Below are 24,608 nucleotides of genomic sequence, written 5' to 3' on the forward strand. Positions count from 1 at the left end.
AAAGTTCCAGTACCTTTTTTATATCCTTTTTGAGGTGAGGATCTGGACCTCCATGTTATGTTCAAACTGTAGATGAAGCACTGTTTACAGTGGTATAACTCTTTTCTCTGTACTCCTGTACTAGCATTTAATTTACTTTTTAACTGCTCCTGAGCTTTGAAATGACTGTTTCATGGAACTATTTATTATAATCTTAAGGTCTCTCTTCTGAATAGTAATGGTTAGCTCAGAGCTCATCATTTTTATGTGAAATTAGGATATTCTTATCCCCATGTGGCACTTTACATTTATCTACACTTAATTTAAGTCATTCAGGTTCATAAGACATATTCTGCTGCACTTCTTCACAGTACTCTCTCACCCTTACCACTCTAAATAATTTAGTTCCCCCAGCAAACTTTCTTGTCTCTCTGCTCACTCTCTTTCCCACATAGCTTATAAGTGTGCTGAATATTACAGGTATCAGAACAACTCCACTGAAGATTTCCACCATTAGAATTCAACATTGTCTAATGCTTCCCTTTTAACCAATTAAGGGTCTTCCATGCACTGTAAGGCTTCGTCACCTAAAAAGCCTTTGGTAAGAAATATTTTCCACAGCTTTATGGAAAACCTAATTAATTACATTAACTGAATCACATTTATCCATATGCACATTTGCTCTTTTCATGGACTTCAGTGGATTGGTAATAACAGATTATTTTGTAAAAGCTAAGCTTATTCTTCTCAAGTAGATCATAATTAATTGCATGTCTGCAGTAATTTCCTTATTCTAGTTTATAAGACTTTGTCTAGCATAGATGACAATCTTACCAATCTCATTTTGTGCCTTGCTCCTGAAGGATGATTTTTAAAATTGACATCTTCCTATGGTGAGGCACCAAAGCAGTTTCAGGTGAGAGTTTATATGCACCATTGTTAACAATTCAGCTGTTTCATCCCTGAGTTACTTTAGAAACCATGGCTGAATACTGTCTGGCCTTTGTGGTTTGTTACATTTCATTCTGACTATTTGTTCCAAAACTGCTTCAAACTGAATCATTGACAAAACCCCCTAGAAAGAAGAAACTCACAAGGGACATCACCCCAATTTCAACCAGAGAATGCAAAGAATGCATTTCACTTTTCTGCCACTGCTTTCCTTTTATATTCTGTTATTTGTTATCTGTTTATTTCTGTTAGTATTTCATTGTGTATAGAAGTCTATTTTCTTTTGACATGTTTGAAGAAAGATTTATTACTCATTTTGTTTTGGTATCTGATAATACAGTCTATAGACCCCACCTATTAACCAGTTTTGCCTCAAATAATAGAAGTCATCATTTAGTTTCTAGGTGAGGTCCTTTGGCTTTATTGTCTCTTAAGCTTTGATGCATTTTTCATGTTTGATAGTTTTTCCTTGACCTTGGAAGAAACTTCAAACTTCACGTCACCTGTGCATTCATTATCACATGCCTTACTGTCTCCATCAGAGTTAACAATTAAATAATGCAAACCCCAAGAATTATTCTTGAAAAACTAAACCAAATAGTTCTCTTGTCTTAGTTCACTTGTCACATTCTCTTCTCTCCTTCCCAAAGCTTACACTATTTGCCATCTTCTCTATCTCAGTTTCTAATCTCCCATGATTGAGTCCTTAAAAAACAGTACATTAAAATTTGCCTATATTCCTTCTGTTACCTAAAAGCAAAAAAACCAATAACAGCAGCAAAAACCCCTTAGCGAATGAACAAAAAAAAAATCACAAAAAAAACCCCTTTCTTATGGAAGAGATATCAGTGGGTCAGAGCTATCAATAGCTCTACCATTGATGTATTTTATTGTTTCTGAAAGATTTATACATCTTTCTTTGCTTCAAAATGTATTTAGTGCTCAAAGTCTGTAGTTTTATAGGCAGCTATTTTGCCTTTCTTGAACTTGACAAATACATAGCTTATTTTCAAATACTTGTCATTTCCCATGGCTTTGTTCCTTACTCCCCATTGTCCAAATGTGAAAGATTCATAAATCCTGGCAAAATGATTTACCATTTCATGCGTAATTTTCTCCATTCTGCTTTGGATAAAAATTATCTTGTCTTCTTAGTTGTGTCAGACATTGTGCCACAAGGCTTTGTTTCTGATGTGATCATTTTCATTTCAAACCTTTCTTTCTTTTAGTTATTTTGCTTTTGCAGCCTACATCCATTTTTGTCTACATTAAGGAAGAAAAGGTCACTTGAGTATTTATTTCCTGACACCAACATCTCTACTTAATTAACACAGCATAGTAGTTTTTCATGTTGTCTCATAATTTCTGTCATGTGATAAGATGATCTTACTGTTTAATACTTTTTGCCCAATCCACAAGTAATATTCACTCTCTTCTACCTGAAACTTTCTTTTCTAATTACCCTCTCTTTTTTTTTGGCCTTCATTAAAGCATAAGCGAAGTATAAAGGATTGTACAGGTTTTTACTAGCAGAAGAATTTTTCATTAATGTTAGGAACATATCTATTTAGGAAAATACCTATGAATTCCTTTTAAAAAAAAATCACACAAAAATTTAAATCATTATTTCTTTTGTTGCTGTTGTTTTAAAAACTCAACTCCATCTAATAATTACAGTAAAGGATTTTTTGAACATATATTATTTCTTCATTGTACAAAAGTAATGAAATTCTGGACAGTGCTCTGGAAGGCTCTGCTTATACAAAGCACTACTCTGCAATCTGGGAGTGTCTTATCACATTGAGCAGGCAGTGCTCAAAGTTTCTGTTGCTCCTGAAACATGAAATCCGCTTGAGATAGAGAATTAATCAGACACAGAAAATACCCGATGCAACCACTAAGTTCCAGATTTCTGCTGTTTACAGACCTTTGTCACCAGAAGTTGAGAAAAATGTGCATGTATTTGCTGGATCTATAATTGCAAATTACTTTTTTTTTTTTTTTCCTATTCTTTCTTCTTCCCTTCCCTACTATGTCCTTTTCCCTGTTTTTTGGCTCAATACTATTCTCACAATTCTTAGTGTTTGGCTCTTTCTACAAAATTTTCTTCATTCATGACTTCATGGCCTTTAAGTCGCATCAGTACACTCACAGTCTGAGAAGACATATTTACTTTAAATTCATAATTTAGGTGGAAGTATAAATAGTTTAGAAATCTTGTAGATGTCTGAATTGATAAACTTTCTCCTGAATAGAAATGTAGTGCCTCACTTGGGCCTAGAATGGGTCAGGTCACTTGCTCAAATATTTCAAATACTATGTCAAGATGTATCTGTCAATGGCAAGTGCATCGTTTCAGCTCCACACAACAATTTTTCAGCATAGCCCTAAGGATTTAATGCTACTTTCAGGAGTGCAGCATTGCATAGCCATGATTAGAACCAACTTCTTATATATTCTCATCATTTACTGCTATAGTTCTTTTTCCCTTAACACAAAAAAAATATGTGGGAAGTCAGCATTCTAACTTACAGATGATTTGAAAAGAAAGCAGAGCTGACTTACTGATTTGACCTGTTGAAGCAAAAGATGAGATACTTGGTATTCTTTCTGAGAAAAGTTCTAGAATCTTCCCTCTTAGGAGGACCTCTCATGAGCAAGAAAATCACCTTCCTAAACACAGGCAATGACTTAGATGTCTAGGTATTCAGCTGAGATGCACTTGGGGTTATTTGGAAGTAGACGTAAAAACCTGAGCTACAGTTGTAAAATATAAATGAACATTCAGAAACTTTTCTATATATTTTTACACTGATATCTAATTTTGATATATTTTTGTTTTATAACAGTATTTTAACCTGTGTGAAAGAACAATATAAAGTTTCACTGTTTTAAAAGTAGGTTTTGTTAGCTATGGATTAGATGAGGATTAATGAAAGCCTGGTATATAGGTATATTATAAGTATAGAACTCCAGATACAAAAATTTAAAAGATTTAAAAAAAAAAAATCAATCTCATTCTGTATTATTTGTATTAATTTTGGGCATGCTATTTTTTCATTTTACTGTTTATGATACCACTCCATAGATCCAGGTTAACACTTTAGGGATTTTTTTGCTAGATTTCAGAATCACTGTTTGATGGCAAAGTGATTTGAGACAATTATTTCACTCAATTAATATGTCTAAACATAGTGATGAATTTTCCAGCCCAGACAAATGACCCCATCTCAAATGCAGTCTAATAGGATTTTGGTATTTTTTGTTACCAGGCATTAGACTTCTGTCAAAACTGAACCCAAAATACACTGATCCCAAATACACTGATCCCAAATATACCACTGGACCCAAACACACTGATCTGTATACCTAAAGAAATATATATGAATCTGCATAGGAACCTTCTACTCTATATATTTCTTTGGCATAGAATACCTAGAATACATCTACTTTTGCAAGTAACTGTTACCAGAATAGGCAGAATTTTTATCAAAACTTCTTCACTAGACTAAGTTTTAACTGCTAGAAGATAAGCAGAGAACCCTAGGGCAGGATTAATCTTCCACACAGACACAAGTTCTAGGCACTTACTGTGAAAATCCATTTCCTGAATTTAGGTATCCAGCACCAGCTGAGACATCTCAGGTGTGCTGCCTGGCCACAAGCTGCTGGTTAGTATCAGACCGCCTGTGTCACATCTGCTGAGCTGGTAGGGATGTCGTGGTAGTCTAGCATTTAATTTAATTTACTACCTAAATTAAACTCTTGAATCATAGAATTATAGACATAGACATATAGACATAATTAAGGGGTTGGAATGGACCTTAAAGGTCATCAAGTTCCAGTGCCCCCTGCCATGGGCAGGGACACTTCCCACTAGACCAAGTTACTCAAGGCCTTATCCAACTTGGCCTTGAACACTGTCAGGGTTGAGGCATCCACAGCTTCCCTGGGCAGTCTGTTCCAGTGTCTCACCACACAATAAAATATTTCCTCTTAGCTAACCTAAATTTCCTCTCTATCAATTTGTACTTATTACTGTGTGTCCTATCACTACAGTTCCTGACAAAAAACCCTTCTCCAGCTTCCCTCTGGGATTTTTCAGGTACTGGAAGGTTGTTATAAGATCTCCACACAACCTTCTTTTCTCCAGGGTGAACAGCCCCAGCTTTCTCAGCCTGTGCTCACAGGGGAGGTGCTCTAGTTCTCTTATCAACTTTTGTGGCCTCCTTTTGGCTTGCTCCAACAGATCCATGTCCTTATGGCCGAGACACCAGAACTCCAGGTGGGATCTCCCATGAGCAGGGAAGAGGGGCAGAATCACCTCCTTTGACCCTCTGGCCATGTTCCTTGTGATGCAGGATTTGATTTGCTTTCTGGGCTGTGAGCACACACAACTGGCTCGTGTGTGGAGTTTTTCATCACCTGTCACCCCCAAGTCTTTCTTAGCAGGGCTACTCTCAATCATGTCTCTGCCCAACCCATTGGTATGTCTGGGATTGCAGTGACCCAGGTGTAGGACCTTACGCTTTTGTTTAACTTCATGATATTTGCTTCAGCCCATATCTCAAGTCTCTCAAGGTCCCTCTGGATGGCATTATCCCTTCCTTCCAGTGTGTCAACTGCACCACCACAGAGCTTGGTGTCATCAGCAAGCTTTCTGAGGGCACACTTGATCCCACCATCCATACCACCACCAAAAATGTTGTATAACCTTGATCCCAGTACTGACCACAGAGGAACACCACTCATTACTAGTGTTGGTGTGGACTCTGTGTGAGGTCATCCAGCCAGTTCTTTATCCAACCAGTGGTCAATTAATGAAATTCTAGTTCATCTCTCTAACTTGGAGACAAGGATGATCTATAGGGCAGTATCCAAACACTTGCCATTAGTCCAGATGGGCAATGTCAGTTGCTCTGTCCCTGTCCACCGGTGCTGTAGCCCTGTCATAGAAGGTCACCATATCTTTCAGGCATGATTTCCCTTTTGCAAAGCCACCTATTACCAACCAAGTGTTTCTTTTCCTTAGCATAACTTACAGGAGAATCTGCTCCATGACCTTGCCTGGCATAGAAGTGACACTGATTGGCCTGTAGTTCCTTAGGCCTTCTGTTTTTCCATTTTTAAAAATGGGACTTGCTTTTTCCTTTTTCCAGTCATCAAGGAATTTATATCACTTCCAGGATTTTTCAAAAAATGATGGGTAGTAGCTTGGTAACTTGATCTTCCAGCTCCCTCAGGACCCACAGATGAACCTCATTGGGTCCCATGGACTTGTGCACATGCAGGTTCCTTAGATGGTCTCAAACCTGATCCTCTCCTATAGGGAGCTCAGGATCTTCATCCTCACAGTCCATGCATCTGCCTTCCTTGACCTGGGTGGCATGGCTGGAGTACTTGCTTCAGTCAAGACATGCATAGAAATTGTGGAGAACATCAGCCTTCTCTTTGTCCAGGGTAGTCAGGTGTCCTGGACAGCAGATGTCCTTCTGGAGGGTGCCCACATTATCCCTAGTCTTTCTCTTGTTTGCAGTATATCTGTAAAAGCCTTTCCCCCTACCCTTAGTACCCGTGGCCATACTCAATTCTAACTGGGCTTTGGCTTCCCTAACCTTGTCCCTACAAAAAAAAATACAATTTTCCTGTATTCCTCTCAGGACACCTGTTCTCATGTCCACTTTCTGAAAGCTTCTTTTCTCACTTGGAGTTTGCACAGCAGCTCCTTATCCATAGAAGCCTGCTGGCATTTTTGCTCAGTCTCCTCCTAGTTGAAATACCTTGCTCCTGAGCTTGGAGGAGGTGATCCTTGAAGTTCAGCCAGCATTCTTGAACCCCTTTGCCTTCCAGGGCTCTGTCCAATGGGACTATATCAAATAGGTCCTTAGAGAGGCCAAAGTCTGCCCTCCTGAAGTCCAGGGCAGTGAGCTTGCTGCATGCCATCCTCACTGTCCTCAGGATCATAAACACCATCTCCTGGCTCCTGGTCACTGCAGCCAAGGCTGCCTTGAAGCACTGCATTCCCCACCAGCTCCTTCCTCTTGGTGAGAGCAAGGTCCACTGTGGAACCTTCTTGTTGTCTTTTCAATCGCTTGTCTGAGGAAGTTGTTGAACCATTTGAGGAAGCCGTGGGGATTGCTTGTGCCCTGCCGTGTTCTTCCCCAACAGATATCAGGCGGTTGAAATCCTCCATGAGGATCAGAGCTTACAAGTGTGAGGTCACTCCTGTCCACATATAGAGGGCTTCATCTGCACCATCCTCCTGACTGGTCTGCTACAGGCCCTCACCATAACATCCCCTGTCCCTGCCCTCTCTTTAATCTTCACCCATAAGCTCTCAGCTGGATCTTCATCCTTCCCTGAGTTCCATACTCTTCAGCCAATTATAGAGGGCACAGAGGGCTACACTCCCTACTTGCCTCCCTAGCTTCTCTTTCCTAAAAAGTCTAAAACCTTCCATTCTAATGGAATGTTTGATGGGTGATGACTCACTCCCTACGTTCTGTATCCTACCTTTGCCACCTGCCTGCAGGAACGTGCATATGAACTGCTGTGCCACACCCTGTTTGCCTCCCTCATGGTTGCTTGTACTCCTTGGAAACATTTAAATGGCAGTGCTCTGACTACGGTTCCTGGCATTGCCCCCTCCTTGCCTGAAGGGCTCCTGAAAGCTGCAGGGTCCTGAGGGGACTTGGGGCAGCTGATCAGGTGTCCCTGAGCTTGGGATCCTTCCATACAGCACAATCCAACAGTCCCCACAAGACTGAACTCAGTCACTGCTGATGTCTGCTGTTGCCTTTGACTGATTCTTGAGCACTTAACCCAGCTCAGAGAAATGTATCATTTCAAGATGGCACTTAACATTTTAGCCATTTAACCTAATTCTACGTAAGTGTGTGCATGATGTGAAGTATGTGATTAAGAGTGCTTGATGTTCCATAATTAATTCATACTTCTGTGTCTTATTTCTTCTATTTTCATCTTCTGTCCTTAAGATAAATCTCTGATTGTAGATGTAGACGCAGTGCCCTCTCCCTTGCAAAGATGCAATGCTCTGAGCCATACTTACTAGAGTGTCTCTTCAGCACTGCAAGCTGCAATGTCCCATCTTCAGGGTCTGGGTTCTGCTGCTTCCTGTTTTACTCAGGCCAGACATTTAAGTGAAGCATATACCACCTTTTCTGTGCTGGCAGACCCAGGCATAGCGGACTAATCCTATCACTATAAACAGGATGGACTGATTTTCCAGCTGCAGCCTAGGAGGAGATTTTAACTCTTCTGTGAGATGCCATCTACTCCTTCTCTTCACTTGAAACTGTCTTTCCAGTGTAGCTCAAGACATACATCATGCCAGGACTATAGAAAGCTACTGGGAGAAATAACTCTTGGGGTACTTGTCTTCAGCCCCCTCTCTGGCTTTTACATTAGCAGTTGTTTTCCTGCGTGTTGTTATGATAGGGAATACGACAGAATTAAGGTTTCCTCAAGTGTTGTAATTCCAATAGTAACATTAGTACTTGAGATACACAGTCTAAAGCTGTTTAAAAGCCCAGCACAGTCATCTGCTGCTTGAGATAGATAACTTCAAAAAAATAAATTCAGCAGCGTCTCTAAACATGTTCTTTAATTTTTCACTCTCTACGTTTCTCAGGGATGGAGGATGTAAATCATTTTGCATACATCAATGCAAATGCAATTCAACTTAGTACTGACATGCAGTCTAATTGGTTTTAAAATGGAATTTTGTTTTTTGAGTGCTAATTTTCAGGTAATGACTTTCTAATTGATTTTCTTTTTATGAAGGACCATTGATTCACTCCCTTCAATGAAATTCAGTAGGCTTCCCAAGAGAATTTATGAAAAGCTGTTCAAAACAAGGATCTATCACTGCTGCTTTCTTCCACCTTGCTCTGCTCTTCATTCTGTATAAAACATACTTTTTTTTTTAATTTTCCATGAGCAAGCCTATCTTAACAAGGCTAAACAATCATATTGTATATATATATATGTGTGTCTGAAATGGTCTCTTTAAAAAATACCAAACATCTTTATTCAAAGATAGATTGAATTTTTTGTTACATTCTTCCTAAAAACAGGATATTAACCATTCCTCCAATGTAATTATATGAAAGTTACTTAATATTTCATCAGTTTTGATCACACTGAGATTATTTTAACGAAAAAAAAGGATTCACAATTTTTAAATGGAAGTATGAGCTATTGTGTTACCATTTTGCTTATATCATTAAGTCAGATGAGTTTGCATCAAGCATAGTGGAGACTGCCTGAATGTTTTATTATTGTACAATATAACAATCCCAACTAGATTATAATGCATAATGTAAGTGATAGTTGGAATCCTTTTGGTGATCCTGTTTTGAATCTTGGGGTTTAAGTCAGTGACACAACAACAGAATGAATTCCACAAAATATGAATGGAAATCCATGCTGCTATTTTAGTCTGATTTTTCACATCCACTGTGGGAAAGGAGGAGGGAAGCTAGAAGCATTAAAAGAAAGCCTGTAAAGGTTTTGCAAGCGAGATCATGTTGTCATTTTGCAAGCTGTCCCAGACAAATTATAGATTTTGCTTAATTACCTGATTATTTTTATGTTATAGAAACAAAGTCAGTGTTTTATGAACCTAGCTTGATAGTGAACTATTCTTGGATATAGAGCAAAAGATGTAATAAGATCCAGTGACTGGGTGAACAAACTGAGTAGAAATAATGCATATATTTAACACTGAATAAAAGCATGGAAAAGCTTCTGTAGGGGTGTGATAAATTTGATTTTTCTACCACTTTCAGTTTTGGAATCGGGACCGGATAACTTCATGAATGGTGCACTACAGCCCAGACTGTGAACTTAATAATTGAACTTATTAATGGGAGTTGGCATTGTGTCTACTGAACTCCAGAACAGATTATCATAATGCTCCCCTCTGGCCACCAAAGTCAATAAATAGCTATTATTGTTATTATTATTATTATTATTATTATTATTATTATTATTATTATTATCAGGGATGTAAGAACCAGTGAATGGATTGGGTTTGTTTTTAAAGGATCAGTGCATAAATAATAGGTAATTAATTCTCAACAAACACTTCCAAGAGAATTATCTCTGTCTTACAGACAGAATGAGTTTCAGAGGCAGTGGAATGTCAGTCTCAGTTCACACAGTAAGCAAGCAGCAAACACAACTGCCAGCAGTTATTCCTGGATGCTGTGCTTATGCTATTACAAGTGTTTACAGAGTTTTATCAAATGTCTGTAAAGGCATTTCCTGCAGGTGCTTTCTGTGATCCTGTAGAGAAACAGAGTAACATTACGATGGCCTCTTTCATCTGAAGAGCTCCCAATTCACTCTCAGCAGTCGCAAGTATGTTTTCAAAATACTCTCAGGCAGTAACTAAGTAAGTCTAGAAGTCAGGAAAAGGGAAATATAGGGAGATGCTGGTACCTTTGTCTTTCCCCTCCTCCTTCTTATAAAAATCCACAAAATGTTTTGTTTTGTTTCTCTTGTATTAGTTTTACAGAAAGGGATATGACAGACCAATAGCAATGAGATAATGGTGTCTCCACTCTACTAAAGCTGATGATGCTAGAAATACTTTCCCTTACTGAAAAACAGCAGTGTCCGTGTGACAAAGCTTTAGAAAAAAAAAGGAATATACAGGAAGATTCACTGAGTATCTGCCAGCCTTTTCCTGATCAGTTTGGGCTTTTGCATAAGAACAGAACTACAACCATCCTCTCTGTGCTGCAAAAAATCCTTGTCACAGGCAATCAGAATCATAAGACAAGTATTGCATCTAAGTAATGAAGATCTTTGTACATCAGAATTTCCACCTTCTCCTTCTGCATGAATAGTAAAACACATGAAGCTGTTAAAAACAACAGTGTTGCTCTACTGGCATGAAACTCTTCTTTTAAGTTAGTGGCTGTGGAGGCTGTCAGTCCTGCTCAGTGATAGAAAAGACTGCAATGAAGTTATGCTAAATTCAAAATGTCACTGCCTCCTTGGCCAGAGAAGCATGTATCCTGGCTGCCAAAAATAAATAAACCAGAAATATCTAAGTCAGATAAAATTGCCAATGCTTGTGACGAAAAAAAATGACTTGTATGCAACAGGTAATCAATTGGCTCTAATGTTCAATCCCCTAAGATTTATGGCACAGCTTCAAATTAAATTTAGAAAGTTTCTCTTGAAAGAAAATTAGGCTATTACTTCACTTTACTACTTGTTTGATGAATTGTAAGGAAAGAAGTGGACAGGTGATCAAAATTTTAAAACCCTTCCCTCTTCCAATTATTGTAGATTTACCTTTTGTGATTACTAAACAATGGTTTTGATTTGTGTAAGTCCTCCTGTTTCAGATGTTAACAGCCATTTGAAGGCATTTCAACTAAAAGGTGTCTATACAGTCACCTTCGGAGTAGTAGTTGATGTGAACCTGAACAAAACATCATCATATAGAAATTATAGATGCATATTGTCTCTGCAAAAGGGAAAAATAAAACTTCTGAAAGCATACAGTTGCAAAAGAGGAAATGAGATGAAATCAAATGAGGCACTTTAAAACAAAAATAAGACCTTCAGTATTTCTTATTCCATTATTGTCTCTTTTGTTAAGACATCTAACAGTTTACTAAATTCACAGGGGTTTCAAATCAAAGATTACTTATTACTCTGAACTTCTCATATAAATACCAGGCATTTTTTGTATGAAGACTGAGAATAGACTTGAGCAGAAACACAAGAATTCTGCACTTCTCCTAAAATTCTTTCAGTCATGCTCATCATAGCAGCAAAAATAAATTAAAAAAAAAGAAAAAAAAGAAAAAGAAAATAAATTAAAAAAAAAGAAATCCCTGAAGAAAGAGGTAGCTTCTGACAATTCAGATATTTCTTTCCACATTCCTTTGTAAAACATTCTTGTGGCTTTTTGGTATCATTTCAAAAAGGCAAGTGGTTAAAACTGTCCTTATTTCCCTAGAAAGATGAGCAGCTATTGAATGCAAGTTGAAGGACAAGCAGGCAAGTTTGAAGCCTGTCACATACTATAATTCTGCCTTCGGGGATTTCTTAGTAATATTCCTTTGATCAGTTTGAAAGGACTATTCTGAGGAATTCTACTCTAGGTGTTTTTCCCACCACAAGAATTTTGTTTGCTTGCATGCCATTTTACTTATGATTCACTGCATCTAAAGTTCTTTTAGCCTTATGCTAGGTTTTAGAAATTTTAAAATTTTAGAAATTTCCGTTGATGTTTCTCATAGTAACCTTTTGGTTATGTATTTTTTGCTCTTGTCCTGGGTCACAGACTGGAAGGTTCTAAACTTGTGAACCTTTGTCAGCAAGATCTTAACTGAAGATTGTGATTTTTAGAGTATGGGCTCTGCCTAGGGTGAACAGGAGAATAAGAAAGGAAAATGATTAGTGAGTTCTTGTTTCATAGCTGACATTGATAGCTGCATCACCCTTTGGAATTCTTAACTTTAGTGTATGTGAAATATGTTAAATAAGTTACTGTAATTTTCTTTCATCTTGACATATTCAGAGAATATGAATACCCAGAAACTGAAACATGTTAGTGTTAGATGGCAATAGTACTATTATTTCTTTTTTTTTCATTTAGCATTTGTTGCTAAATCTTGACTTAATATTATACATGGACTTATTTATTTTATAAACATTGCAACTTGGAAGCATGCAAAAACAAAACAAAAAATATTCAAAATTATTTTAAATGCATATTTTTTATGTTTCTATAATTTTAAATCAATTTTGTAATGTTTTAATAATATTTGAGGACAGCTGGAACATGTTTAAAGACAGCTTATTGGCTTTTTTAAATTCAGTCTTACTTCCCATTACTGGGAAGCTTATCTGAATTATGGAGAATATAAGTGCTATCTGCAATTAACTAAATTCCCAGAATTAAATAGATACCAAAAGTATTCAGGAAAAACAAGTGATTATTTAGATTTTGTGTTCAAAGTTTGTTTGTTTTATCTCAGTATACAATATTAATTTTATACATGAAGCAATTAATACAGAATAACCAGACTTTATTCCTCACTGATTGATTTACAATTGTATTCTTGCAACTATTTCAGATATGCAAATTTTTGTTTCACAGTTATTTCTTGCATGCTAATAATCTACTCAGAATTGCAATGATCTGGAAAGCAGTCTCTGGACTCTTCTGTGAATGAAACATAGGAATGAAAACTATTCATAACTGAGAAAAATTTATCTTAAATATTGACCATCCTGATTCACATAAGACTCAAAATAAAAGACTATAAAACCAGCAAGTGCAGTAACTTTTTTTCATAGTTATAAACTGAAATCACAAATCAGTATTTTCTTTTATGAACAAAGATTGCTGTTTAGATTGACATGTACCTAATTAAGAGTTAAAAAGCTTTCTTTAGTTGCTATGTCCTTACTGAAGATAGATGATTCTCAACAGGATTTAAAATAGATTTTGCCTTTGTACTTTTTCCTGCAGGGAGTTTTAGTCTTTTAATCCCAAGCACTAGGTCAGGTGGTGTGGAATGATACCACTGAGTTTGTGCTTTCCTTTCTTAAGTGCACTCTCTGGTAATAGCCTCAACTCTTTGGGTGGCAAGTAACCCAGCAGAGGAGTGGGGCTGTGCTAAAGAGAAGCTTTGAGACAAGAGTGGTGCACAAGGAATAAACTGTCCTGAAAATTACTGAAAAGCTATTTTAAAATCATCAAAGTGTGCAAAAATTTCTAAATGCATCTGTAACAGAGATGGAAAGAAACCTAGGACTGCTCTGAGTTCCTCTGTGTTTGACCTTCTTCTCAAGGTGAGAGCTCCTGCCACTGCTGAGCTCTGTGGAACAGCAGCTGATCAGAGAGCTGTTGCTGTTATTATTTCAGTAATGACTGCAACTGTGCTTAGGTATCTTATAAACACATTCTTCCTGTCTCTCTGTCATTCTACAGAAGATGCAGCAGAAGTAACTTTTTGTTTATTAATGAATAAAATTTCGCAACTCCTGTAGAGAAATGCAGGTTTTATTCTGTCTATACAACCATTTCACGCTGTTTTTTGTATTCTGTTTCTTTTAACATGAATCAGCCAGTGGGCAACTTTTGGAACTAATGTGTTGATCACAATCTTTATTTTGTAGACTACAAAATATGTTATATTATGATATTTTAATAGAATATAAATATTAATTAAATATCAGTTTTATTAATGGTTAATAATAAAATCAATATAGCAAGTTTTAATTAAATTTAAAATATTAATTAACATAATTATATAGTTTAATATATATTTTGTGTGCATTTATATATGCACACACAATATTATTATATTTTATAATTATATTGTATATATTAAAATATTATATTTTACCCAGGAAGATTTTTATTTCACTGTGCAGCAACTGAAGAGTGGCAAGATTTTAATTTAGCTCCTATCTCCCACTTTGCTTCACTGACCACAAAAGGTTCAGCTTTCTAATTTAAACACACATGTAAAAACTTCATTAGGTGCTTAATAAGAATTATTTTATTTTTCCAACCCCATAAAATAATTTAATTTTTACTCCATATTTTATATGCGGAACAGAGACAGTGAAAGATTAAGTCAAAGCTACCTAATCATTTTGTGTCTGCCTGGAGCTATATTAAGTGCCACAGAAAATTTTTTTTGCAACTTAGTTGTCCAGCATCACATGGGATGCAGTCACAGAGAGAATCCAGCACCTGTGCTGTTGGCACACCGTCTGTTGCCTTCATGGAAGGTGGCCCATTCCCATCTGGCAGTCCACAGACTTGGACACTGTGTATACTGCAGTCTCTCATGCAAATACAGGACCTATCTTAAACCAGTCTTATTCTTTATGCTGTTCCTGGAGTGGGCCCTGCCGTGTCTAAGTGTGAAAATCTGTTTAGTTTATTTAAGACTAAGAGCAAGATAATGATTACTCCCCAATGGGTTAAGAAGCTTTTACTAATAATGCAATCAGTTGATCTTAACAACAAAGATGGAATGTTATTCAGTGGTGGGAAGGTTATATTTTCTCAATTTAAATCAAAGTTTAAATGCTGGATACTAGGTCTTGGGAACAAATTGTGGAAGACTAAGACAGACTTTCTAAGCTAAATTTTCCAAATCAAGCTCAGGTGTTTTTCCTCTTGAATTTAAACATGGTTAAAATTGAAAAAACAAAACAAACCACTGAAAAACCTCAAGATATTTCAGCCTCAGTTGTCTAGTGTATTAGGATGAATAATCACAATTTTCTTTCTGGGAATTGTATGAATCTCTAGGGAATTAATAGCAGGTAAATATGTAAATAAATTAACATCATAATGATATTCAGGAATTCATTAAGACCCTGCTGGAAACATAACTTCTAGTAGAAGTGTTGACTTTACAACCCTAATGATATTTTAATATTTTTTGTATATAGCTTAGGTTTAAAAGAATTTTAGAATTGTTCCCATTTTAGGTCAAGTGGAACAAAACATATATGGTTTAGCATAGGGGTTGAAATTTCTTCATCATTATACAGGCCTGAAAATAATTTCAGAGATTTGTGAATCCCTGTTTTTGAAATTTTTCATGTTATGTTTGGTGTCTTCACCAAGAGGGAAGAATGTCTTTGCCAGTGAGATATTTCACACATCTCTGGAATATTGTATTTAATTTCAGGATGGAGAGAAACGTGGCACAGTTGGTGCCTTTGCTGTGATGTCCCAAAAAGTAAAATTTAACAGTGTCCATACATCTCTGTCCCTTGTTCATGAGTCTAAAGGTTAAGGGAATAATGTTATTAAATGGCCATCTGGGCAAAAGAAAACTGAACCTTCTAGTCTGTTCACATGTGCATTGTCAGATGTCCTACCTCAAGTATTCCAATAATGCAAAGTCAAAAAAATGTTGCTGTCCAGTCCTGAAAAGAAGTCAGTTTCCCTAGCAAAATTCAGATAATTTGGTAATATTTCTGTGCATAAATAAAGGATGAACATTTGTATGTAGAAGTATGAGAAAAGCAATTAATTCTTGGGTTTAGGATATATGAGTGAGATGGATAGGTAGTTCTTTGTTTGTTAAGGCTTTTGGCTTTAGACTTCATTACTCAAATTAAACAAAGATAATATCCTTCAACAGTGCCAGAAGAGGAAAGAATGTTTCACTTACATCCAGTTACTGAGTCATGTTCTGGAAGCAGTAGCTGGGAGGATGTGAGAGTTTTTGGTTGTGTACAGGAGTTTAATTTATTTCTGTTTTTAAAAGAAAACCTGCAAACATCAGTACATTAAAATTCACAGATTTGAAAATGAAGCTTATATTTGTAGTTTTTCTTTCAGGTATCTAAAATTATGCTCAGGTATCATATCTTGCTCTTTTGTTACCATCTTTAAATTTTGAAAACATTTTCTAGGAACATTAGACAGAACTGAAATCCCTACGAGTTATCTGTGAATAGAAAATGACAACATTCCTTAAAAACTTTTTGAAACTTACAGATTTCTCGAGGTTCTTGTTAAAATACCAAAAAATCAAAGTTCTTGTTGAGGAGGTTAAGTTCTTCTTAAGTAAAACAGTAGTTATTAGGCTATAAAATGTTGGCATATTTTGTTATAAAGATCAGCAATGTTATGTTGCTAAATCATTTAGTTTTGTTTGGAAATATGAAATGTTAAGAGGCAGCAAATAAGATTTTGGCTTTAGTCTTTGCATGTAATGATAATTCCACTATATTAGTCATTAAATTATAATGAATATATGGTTAGAATATGTTTTCAGCATACAAAGAATTTGAACTTGAAAGTAAGCTTCCTAGGAATCACTAGGCAGTATAAGGGTGTAAGGAAAAGAAAAAATGTATCTGACTTAAAAATGCCAGGAAACGTTTTGAGCATAGAACAAAAAAGTGTACTCAGTTCTAGCGAAAGCCTGAAACTAGATGTTGCTTATTTTGAGTATGTGAGTAGTCTTCCAGAAACTTTTAGCACTGCACACATTGTATAGGGGTTATATCTATATATACACACACATTTATATAAAACAGAGAAATGTGGCTGAGGGAAGTGTATGGATAGCCACTGAAGTTGGGATTTACCACTAGCACTGGTAATAGAATCGAGTTCATATGAGCTCACCATCATCAGCAGTATAGAGTGGCTCCCCCTTATTGTTAATCCTGAGCTCTTAGGAGTTCTGGTCATTTTATAACCACGAATCTCAAAGATAAGATTGAGAACCTGGTGAATCATTGGAGGATTTAATCATTTGTGATAAGGGAAATACCTGCTACAGCTTTTAATTACTTTCAGAAACTTTATTTTTCTATTCAGATGCATTTCTCTGTGAGGTGATTATAGAGGATGCTGTAGAAATGTTTTTTTCAATGTGTTTGGTTTTAGAGAAAGAGTAGAGTATGCAAATTGTAGTGTTACGTGTCATGCTGTTCAATGGAGAGAATGAAGAAATGTTTCTTCAAATAAAATATTAAAAGATTACTGCTTCCTATCATTTATTTTTACTCCCCACAGTACACATGGAAGTACAGCAACATGTCAAAACTGAGCTAAAATGGATATAATCTAGGTCTCTGATTTTCTGATACATTATTTGGAGGTTTTTTATTTTCTATTATTCTTTCCTTCTGCTACTTGTTTTCCTACTATATTTCTATATTTTTATTATTTTTTCCCCTGCTTCCTCTTGAAGTTAATCTCTTACATTATCCTTTACCTAGTCCTCTTATTCTTGATGTTTGAATTTGCATGACACAGTTGGGCTGGGTTTTCACAGGTATTGAGCAAAGATATGTTTCACCAGCAAAGAGTAATTGATGAAGTTCAGGTTTTGTCTTTTTTTCTTAAATGTCCATGTGGTAAAGGAGGAACAAATTTTTGAAGTGTCTTGTCTTCTCTGAAATCTGCTGTGGATTTCAGTCAGCTTGTGCAGAACCAGTCAGTGATGTGAATTTTTCCAGGACCCCTGGATTTGAACTGCCCTGCAATGCCAAACATCATGCACTGCTGGTGGAGAGCTTCCAGCACCCAGCCAGCCTTGCCCTGCTCCCTGATGGTGCAGGTTCCTGAAAACACAAGTGAAAAACAGTTTCCAGATTTTCCTTTCTGTGCAGTCAGAGGGCTGGTAGCCATAATCAAAGCTGTCAACATCTCACTTTTGTAATCTTTCTAGTTTTTTGAAAAAATTATTTGGTTTGGAATTCGGGGTTTTTTTTCTATAAAATAAAAATTTAAAGGTTTAGTCAGCTTCATGCTTAGCTCAACTTGGAGTCCCAAAAAACAACTCCAGTTATGTTTCCTGAGGACATATTCTTCCAGCCTGTAGATGTTTCCATATTTTATAATGGTATTTCTGTTTTCTGTTTCTGCCGTTTGTAGAGCTATAACAGCATGAAACACAGACTCTGTACTGTTTTCATTACTGCATGTCAAAATAAAGCTAGAAGCATAGATATTTTTTCAAAAATTCAGAGCCATAAATTATTTCTTCCTTTGATAAAAAGGCAAAAAATAACTATTAAGACTGTAATAGTGAGTATAAAATTAAAGTGATGGGGAAAAAAAGTACTATTAATTAAAGAAAGTTATGAAAAAAAATTAGTAGTTCCTCATACTGGAAAAGAAATGTCATTGTACTATTCCATGCATTGCCCTATTTTTACATCATCCTAGGAAGAGCCTATACTGAAGCAATTTTAGTACTCGTCTCTGGATAGATCATTAATTTGGATGGAGAATTCTTACCTGAATTGAGGTGAAGAATTAATTTTCCCCTTAACTAAGTTTGATTCTCTGGTATATATGTGATGATGTTTTTCAGCGAAGGACAGGGGTTTTTTTCTCTGCTTCACAGGGAGCTGAGAGATTCAAAACATCTTTTTGTTTATTTGGTTGAGGATCTAACCACTATTTTTCCATCATTTTACTTTTTGGTTAAAGTATGAAAGCTTCCACATTTGTTCACTTAATAGCATTTCAGGCATTTCTGTGCCTCCTTATTTCATAGATAAATTCTTTCATGCTGAGAATTTATTTTTAATCTTTTATTGTAAAAAGTATTTTCCCAATAGGAGATTTTATAATCTCCTATTCTTTGTCCACAGAGTTGAGTACTGTAAAACTGTTGCAAACTGTCCTATTACAGGAAGCTAAAGTCATTTTGGCCAGTTTTACTTGCACATTACTGTTAAGCTGTGTGTTATTTCATTACAATACTTATATGAATTTATCATTTCATTACAATACTTATATGAATTTATAATTTAGGTCTTCCATTTTTAATTATTAATTAGACTGTAGTTGTTCTTTAAGTACAGGATAAAAAATTGATTCTGATCATAACCTTACATAGCTTTGCTTCCAAATTTGCCAAACCCTTATCTTCACTTTTCTCCAGGTTCTTTACCTATGCAAAGAGGTTTATACTGTCTCTCCAGTGTCCCCTAAGTACAGTGGGGTGGATGAAACATACTGATAAAGCCAAAGTGAAATTTAAAAATCACACCATTTTTGCTGAAAATTCTGCTGAATAATTGATTATTTAATTTATTATTTTTAAACTTTATTAGTTGGCCTGTTAAAATATGATGTCTGTCCTATAAACCTGCCCTGTTATATTTTGAAAGTTATTTGGAGCTGAACAGAGTTTCCTCTTAAGGGGAGACAAAAATCTTGCTGTATACATTTGAAAGCTCCATTCAATATATGTTCAAAAGCACTGTTTGGAAAGGATTTGGGGACTTCTTTTCTTATCCTTTTTTCATTCTTATTCTGTTCCTGTCCTGTAGAGCACTACCTTTGAGAAAAGTGGTTGTGGCTAATAACATTCCCAGTCCTTTTATTGCAATGTGAGCTGAAATATGAAGCAGCTTACAGAATTCAGTATGCACTACAAGAAGACAAATGGTTTATAGAACACAGAATTTTGGAGTTGGGCTCATGAGGCAGTGTTTTACAGATAAGTGAGCCATTTTATTTATTTTCCCAGTATGGGTTAAAGAAAACACATGATACCTGGCAATAATATTTAAGTGACTTAATGTGATTAATAATCTGAAAAACTTGTTTAATTTATATAGGTATCTACACTTTTTTTCTGGAAAAAAATATTTTGCAAGGAGATTTCTATTTGTAAAATGCTGTATTTATTTATTTAGCCAGAGATTCACTCCCTGTTTAAAAAAATATCCTATTACAGATGCAGGTCTAAATTATATTTTTAAATCCTATTGGCCAGAAGAAAAGATTTTACAGCAATTGTACATAATTTTCAAGGTTCTGTAAATTGACTTTTCAGTCTTGCAATAATAGATTTTAGGCTGGTATTTGCATTATCCACAAAGCATGTATTACTGTTCCCCATTTATTTAAATGAAGGCTGTGTTTAAAAGATACTGTTCTGCTGGAGACTAAAGGGAATGTGTTTTATTAATCTGGGACTGCCTTATTCTCTGTTCACTATATTTATGCATTCAGCAGAGGTTACTGATTCATATAGCAGTAGAAACCCTTGAAATGCCAGGTACCAGCTGGAATCAGCTCTCTTTCTGACAAAGAACTGGTAAACAGAAGTCAGGGTACAAAGTTTGGAGAGCTACAGAAAATACTTCTGATTTTGAAAGTCTTTTTCATCAATAATCTAATTAAATTATGTTGAAAATACAATCTCTTCCTATATTCAGTTTCCTTTGACCATAGCACTTCTAGGAAATTTTTTTAAAAAAACAAACAAATAAGACTGAACCAAAATAACCAGCAAACCTCTACATTTAATAGAGTTTTGATAAGATGATATGAAGCATCATAAAATTAAAACATTCTCAAATGGAATTTGTTCTTGAGCTATGGAGCATTACTTTACATGCTCAGTAAAATATACATTTTTAAAGGAATCAAAATTTTTATTTCCTCCATAAAGTTCTGTGATTCCTAGAAAAAGATTAAGAAAACAGGCAGCTGCTTAGCATGACTTTTTGTCATTGTTCAGTGTATGCTTTCCTTTGTCTTCTCTTCAGCTCAGAAGAGAGAACTGTTCACTTCCTTGTGCCACTTAAATTTATAAGTACTTCAAAGACACTAATTAATGTCTCTTACTAACTTATCTATGAAGTGAGGAGTGCCATCACCATCATTTAGCACATAAATAGCTTCAGCACAAAAAAATTAAGGTGAATGTAACTGTTAGTATGTTATAATTTTGTGAATCCACCAATGAAGGGATCCTGTGCATCTTCCTTACATCAACCACCACCTTGGTCTACGACACATTAAAAAAATTATTCTTCTAACATATATTCTCTTAGTAAGCAGTGTCTGATATAATTAGCTATTCCTATTGCTGTAAGCAAAAGACCAACTTAAAATTTATCTCTTTCAATATTTTGATGACAATACTTTGCAATAGTAGTCCTTATTATTTGGGTTTTTTGTTCCATTATTGATACTTATTGTAGGATTTTATATGTATTTCTTCAGGTGCCAACCATATAGGCACTAGAACTGATATTTTTTCTTCTTCTTTCCCTTAGGCATTTCCTGGAAATACAAACTCTGACAGTGTGGTCCGGCATGATTTACAACATCCAGTTATTGCTCGCTATGTAAGGATAGTTCCTTTGGACTGGAATGGAGAGGGCCAAATTGGGCTAAGAATTGAAGTCTACGGTTGTTCCTACTGTAAGTTTTTCCATCATGATCCTTTTTTTCTCCCCTACATAAAAACTCACTTTGAATTTTGGATTAAATCCAGATGTCAGAGACTTTTACCCTAGTTCCAAGATTGCTAGTTGTGTTACCCAGGGTTTCATGAAATATTTGTTGGAACTTGAATTCTGAGTTGATAGTTTGTTCTTCTCTGGAAGATGCAACGTTAGAATTTCCAATAGTGCTTTGAAGTTGCTTCATCTTCATGGCTTCTGTTGTAGAAGGCTTCGGTTATTCTGTAAGCTTGATTGGGATGTTTGAGAGAGAGATCATATTCAAACTAATGTCATGTTGGGTCTTGAGAGATGAAACAGAAACAGGATGTAATTTATTGCCTGGTACAAGAGATAAAATAAAAGCAATAAATAAGAATTATATCAGAATGGCTTAGACTGCCCAAATATCTGACATGTTTTCCTGAGATATTTCGTTGAGTATTTGAATGTGACTTCAGAATTTCTTCTGCAGTCTGCTGAGCAATGGTACAAGTGCTTCTGTAGTTAAGAGCAGAACTGGTAATGCTTTAAGAAATTAGTTTCTGATGCCCTTCCTTCAATTCAATCCAGCCAGCGCTTAAGTCTGCAAACCTGCAAAATTGAGTTTATGATATCCTATTTCGATGTAACTTATAGGTAATATCCTGGATTTGTTGGTATTTTAGCTGGAAGATGTTATTTTAGATTTGTCTTTTAATAACCAGACTTTATTCTAAAATGAAGAAGACTCATCATTGATCTCACCGGGTGACATAAGACCTACTGGAGCCCTTTACCAGTCTGACTAAGAAAAAAAAGCTGTGGTTTCAGTTGGTTTTTTTTATTTGACTAGATAGTCAAAAGACTCCATACTTTCACTCAGCACCAATAGAACCATGAAGAATAGAGTTTTGATATTATTTTTCTTATTTCCATACAACGAATGTTTTAAAAATGTATATTGAATCACACAATTTCCCAACAGCTGCAGGAATGCAGTCGAGAAATCAAATCAAACTTGCTGTGGTATTGGTGCTTCTGTACTGGGGGTACACAGGGTGCTTAGAAGTATTTGCAAAAATACAAGAGCAGGACCTGTTGCAATAAGACAAAGTGTAATGGCTCCAAACTAATAGAGATCAATTTAGAATAAATATGAGGAAGACATTTATTACAAAGGGGGTGCTAGAACACTGTAACAATTTACCCACAGAGGTGGTGGATGTTCCATCCCTGGAAACATTTCAACTCAGGTTGGTTGAGATTCTGAGGATCCTGATGTAATTGAAGACGTGTCTGATTATTGCCGAGGGAATGAACTAGATGGTCTTTAAATGTCCCTTCCAACCCAAACTGTTCCATGTTTCTATGATATCTGCTGCCTGAGGAACTGTAGGTTGCACTAAAGTAAATTCTTACTCAAAGAGAATTGAGCTTCTGAAGTTTCAGGTACAACTCTGATTATTCAGTACATGGCTCTTAACAAACAAGTGTTTACCATCATACCTCTAAAATGTTTTACGTGCTGTTTTAAGTATACCTAACACTACAGCATGCCTAATTTCCCAGCATAATAAATACTTGTTTCTAAGTATACCTCCTTGCTTGTACATCAAATGCAAATTCAGGGGTTTGATACCAGAAACCAACATCTAGTTTACTGTCAAATATAACTCTCTTTAACAGAATAAAATGTAGCAGAATCAAACAAGAAACCCCATGATATTTGCTGCAATATTTACACATGAAAATGATGCATTTTGATGAAATGAATAGACAAAATGCTGTACATATGTAACATACTTTTGGAGGCTTAAAGTAAATGTGAGAAAAAAGTAAAGCACAGCTTTCTGACAGAATTATTTTATTGTTTGATGAAAAGTTGCTTGCTTGCTGAACTTTTGGAGGAGAATAAAGAGCATCTGCCAAGGACACAACATATGGAATAAAATACTAATAAAATGTGTCTTCACAGAAGAAGTAAGGTGGACCAATATAATTTCATTTTTCAGAGAGAGTATTACTGGTCTGTCTTAGAAATTATTTCAATAATCATTGGAGATTTTTTTAATGTAAGATTAAAAATAATATGCTCTGGTTTCATGTGTAAAGGGACTTTTCTTTCAACAGCTTTGTTAGAATGCAGTGTGGTCTTTACATGCAGGAATTGGGCTGCTCCCAAAATGGTATCAGTAGAGAGCAGCAGAGCGACTGAGAAGAAAAACTAAAAATCACTGTGTAAAGAGGGAGGAAGGCAGCCCTTTGGTATGAATACTGTAACCAGGGAGTACTGTTTACAAATTCCCAGCTTGTCTTCAAATGAATTATTTGGAGCCAGGTGTAAATGATGCACCTTTCCATGTAGATGTGTCCTTTGGCAGAGGCCAAGTTTTTAACCTTACCATTAGAAGTGCATATATTTGCATATAAATATAAGCACTGCCATTAACCAGTATGACTTGCAGATTAATCCTGCTGTCATTTAAGGAACTAACCATTTAGATAATCACCAATTTTAAAAGCCTGATTAAAAGATAGTCTTCTAGTCAAATCTGCCTCAATTTTTGGAACTATTACCTGAATAAAAGGCTGCTCAATATATCACAACTTTATTTTTCCTTTTTGTTATTAAATTAATGTATTCTTTTACTTAGATATCTTCAGATATAACAATGAGATTATCTCACATTGCACACAAGGTTTAACTGAGAAGCCATGCACAGTGACTGTAAAAACTCTTTCCTTGCACATTGCTGCAACCTGGTCATTAGCCTCAGACCTTTAAGAAAAATGCTTCCTGACATTGAACTGCTTATTCAAATATCAGGTCACTAATTGCCATATTTCTGGTTCCTATTTTGTTTGTATACATATATAAAATACACATTTAACTTTTTTGTACAAAGGGAAAATGTCCTTCCTTGCCCAGCAAATCCAGTCTGAAAAGAGGTGTTTTCCAG

The 24,608-nt window shown here is 35.7% G+C and overlaps 1 protein-coding gene across 2 annotated transcripts in view; it reads left to right on the forward strand.

The window, feature by feature from the left end:
• Nucleotides 1–24,608, forward strand: part of CNTNAP2 (contactin associated protein 2) — a 1,024,120-nt gene that overhangs the window by 431,583 nt on the left and 567,929 nt on the right. For both annotated transcript variants that reach the window (XM_005519091.3, XM_088052353.1), the window contains exon 4: nt 21,499–21,646. In XM_005519091.3, coding sequence (XP_005519148.2) covers nt 21,499–21,646 — 148 coding nt within the window. The remainder of the gene's footprint in view (nt 1–21,498; nt 21,647–24,608) is intronic.

This window comes from Pseudopodoces humilis, chromosome 1 (genome assembly GCF_049639895.1).
Source record: "Pseudopodoces humilis isolate 2021_Gansu_Grassland_sample_001 chromosome 1, ASM4963989v1, whole genome shotgun sequence".
Classification (NCBI taxonomy): Eukaryota; Metazoa; Chordata; class Aves; order Passeriformes; family Paridae; genus Pseudopodoces; species Pseudopodoces humilis.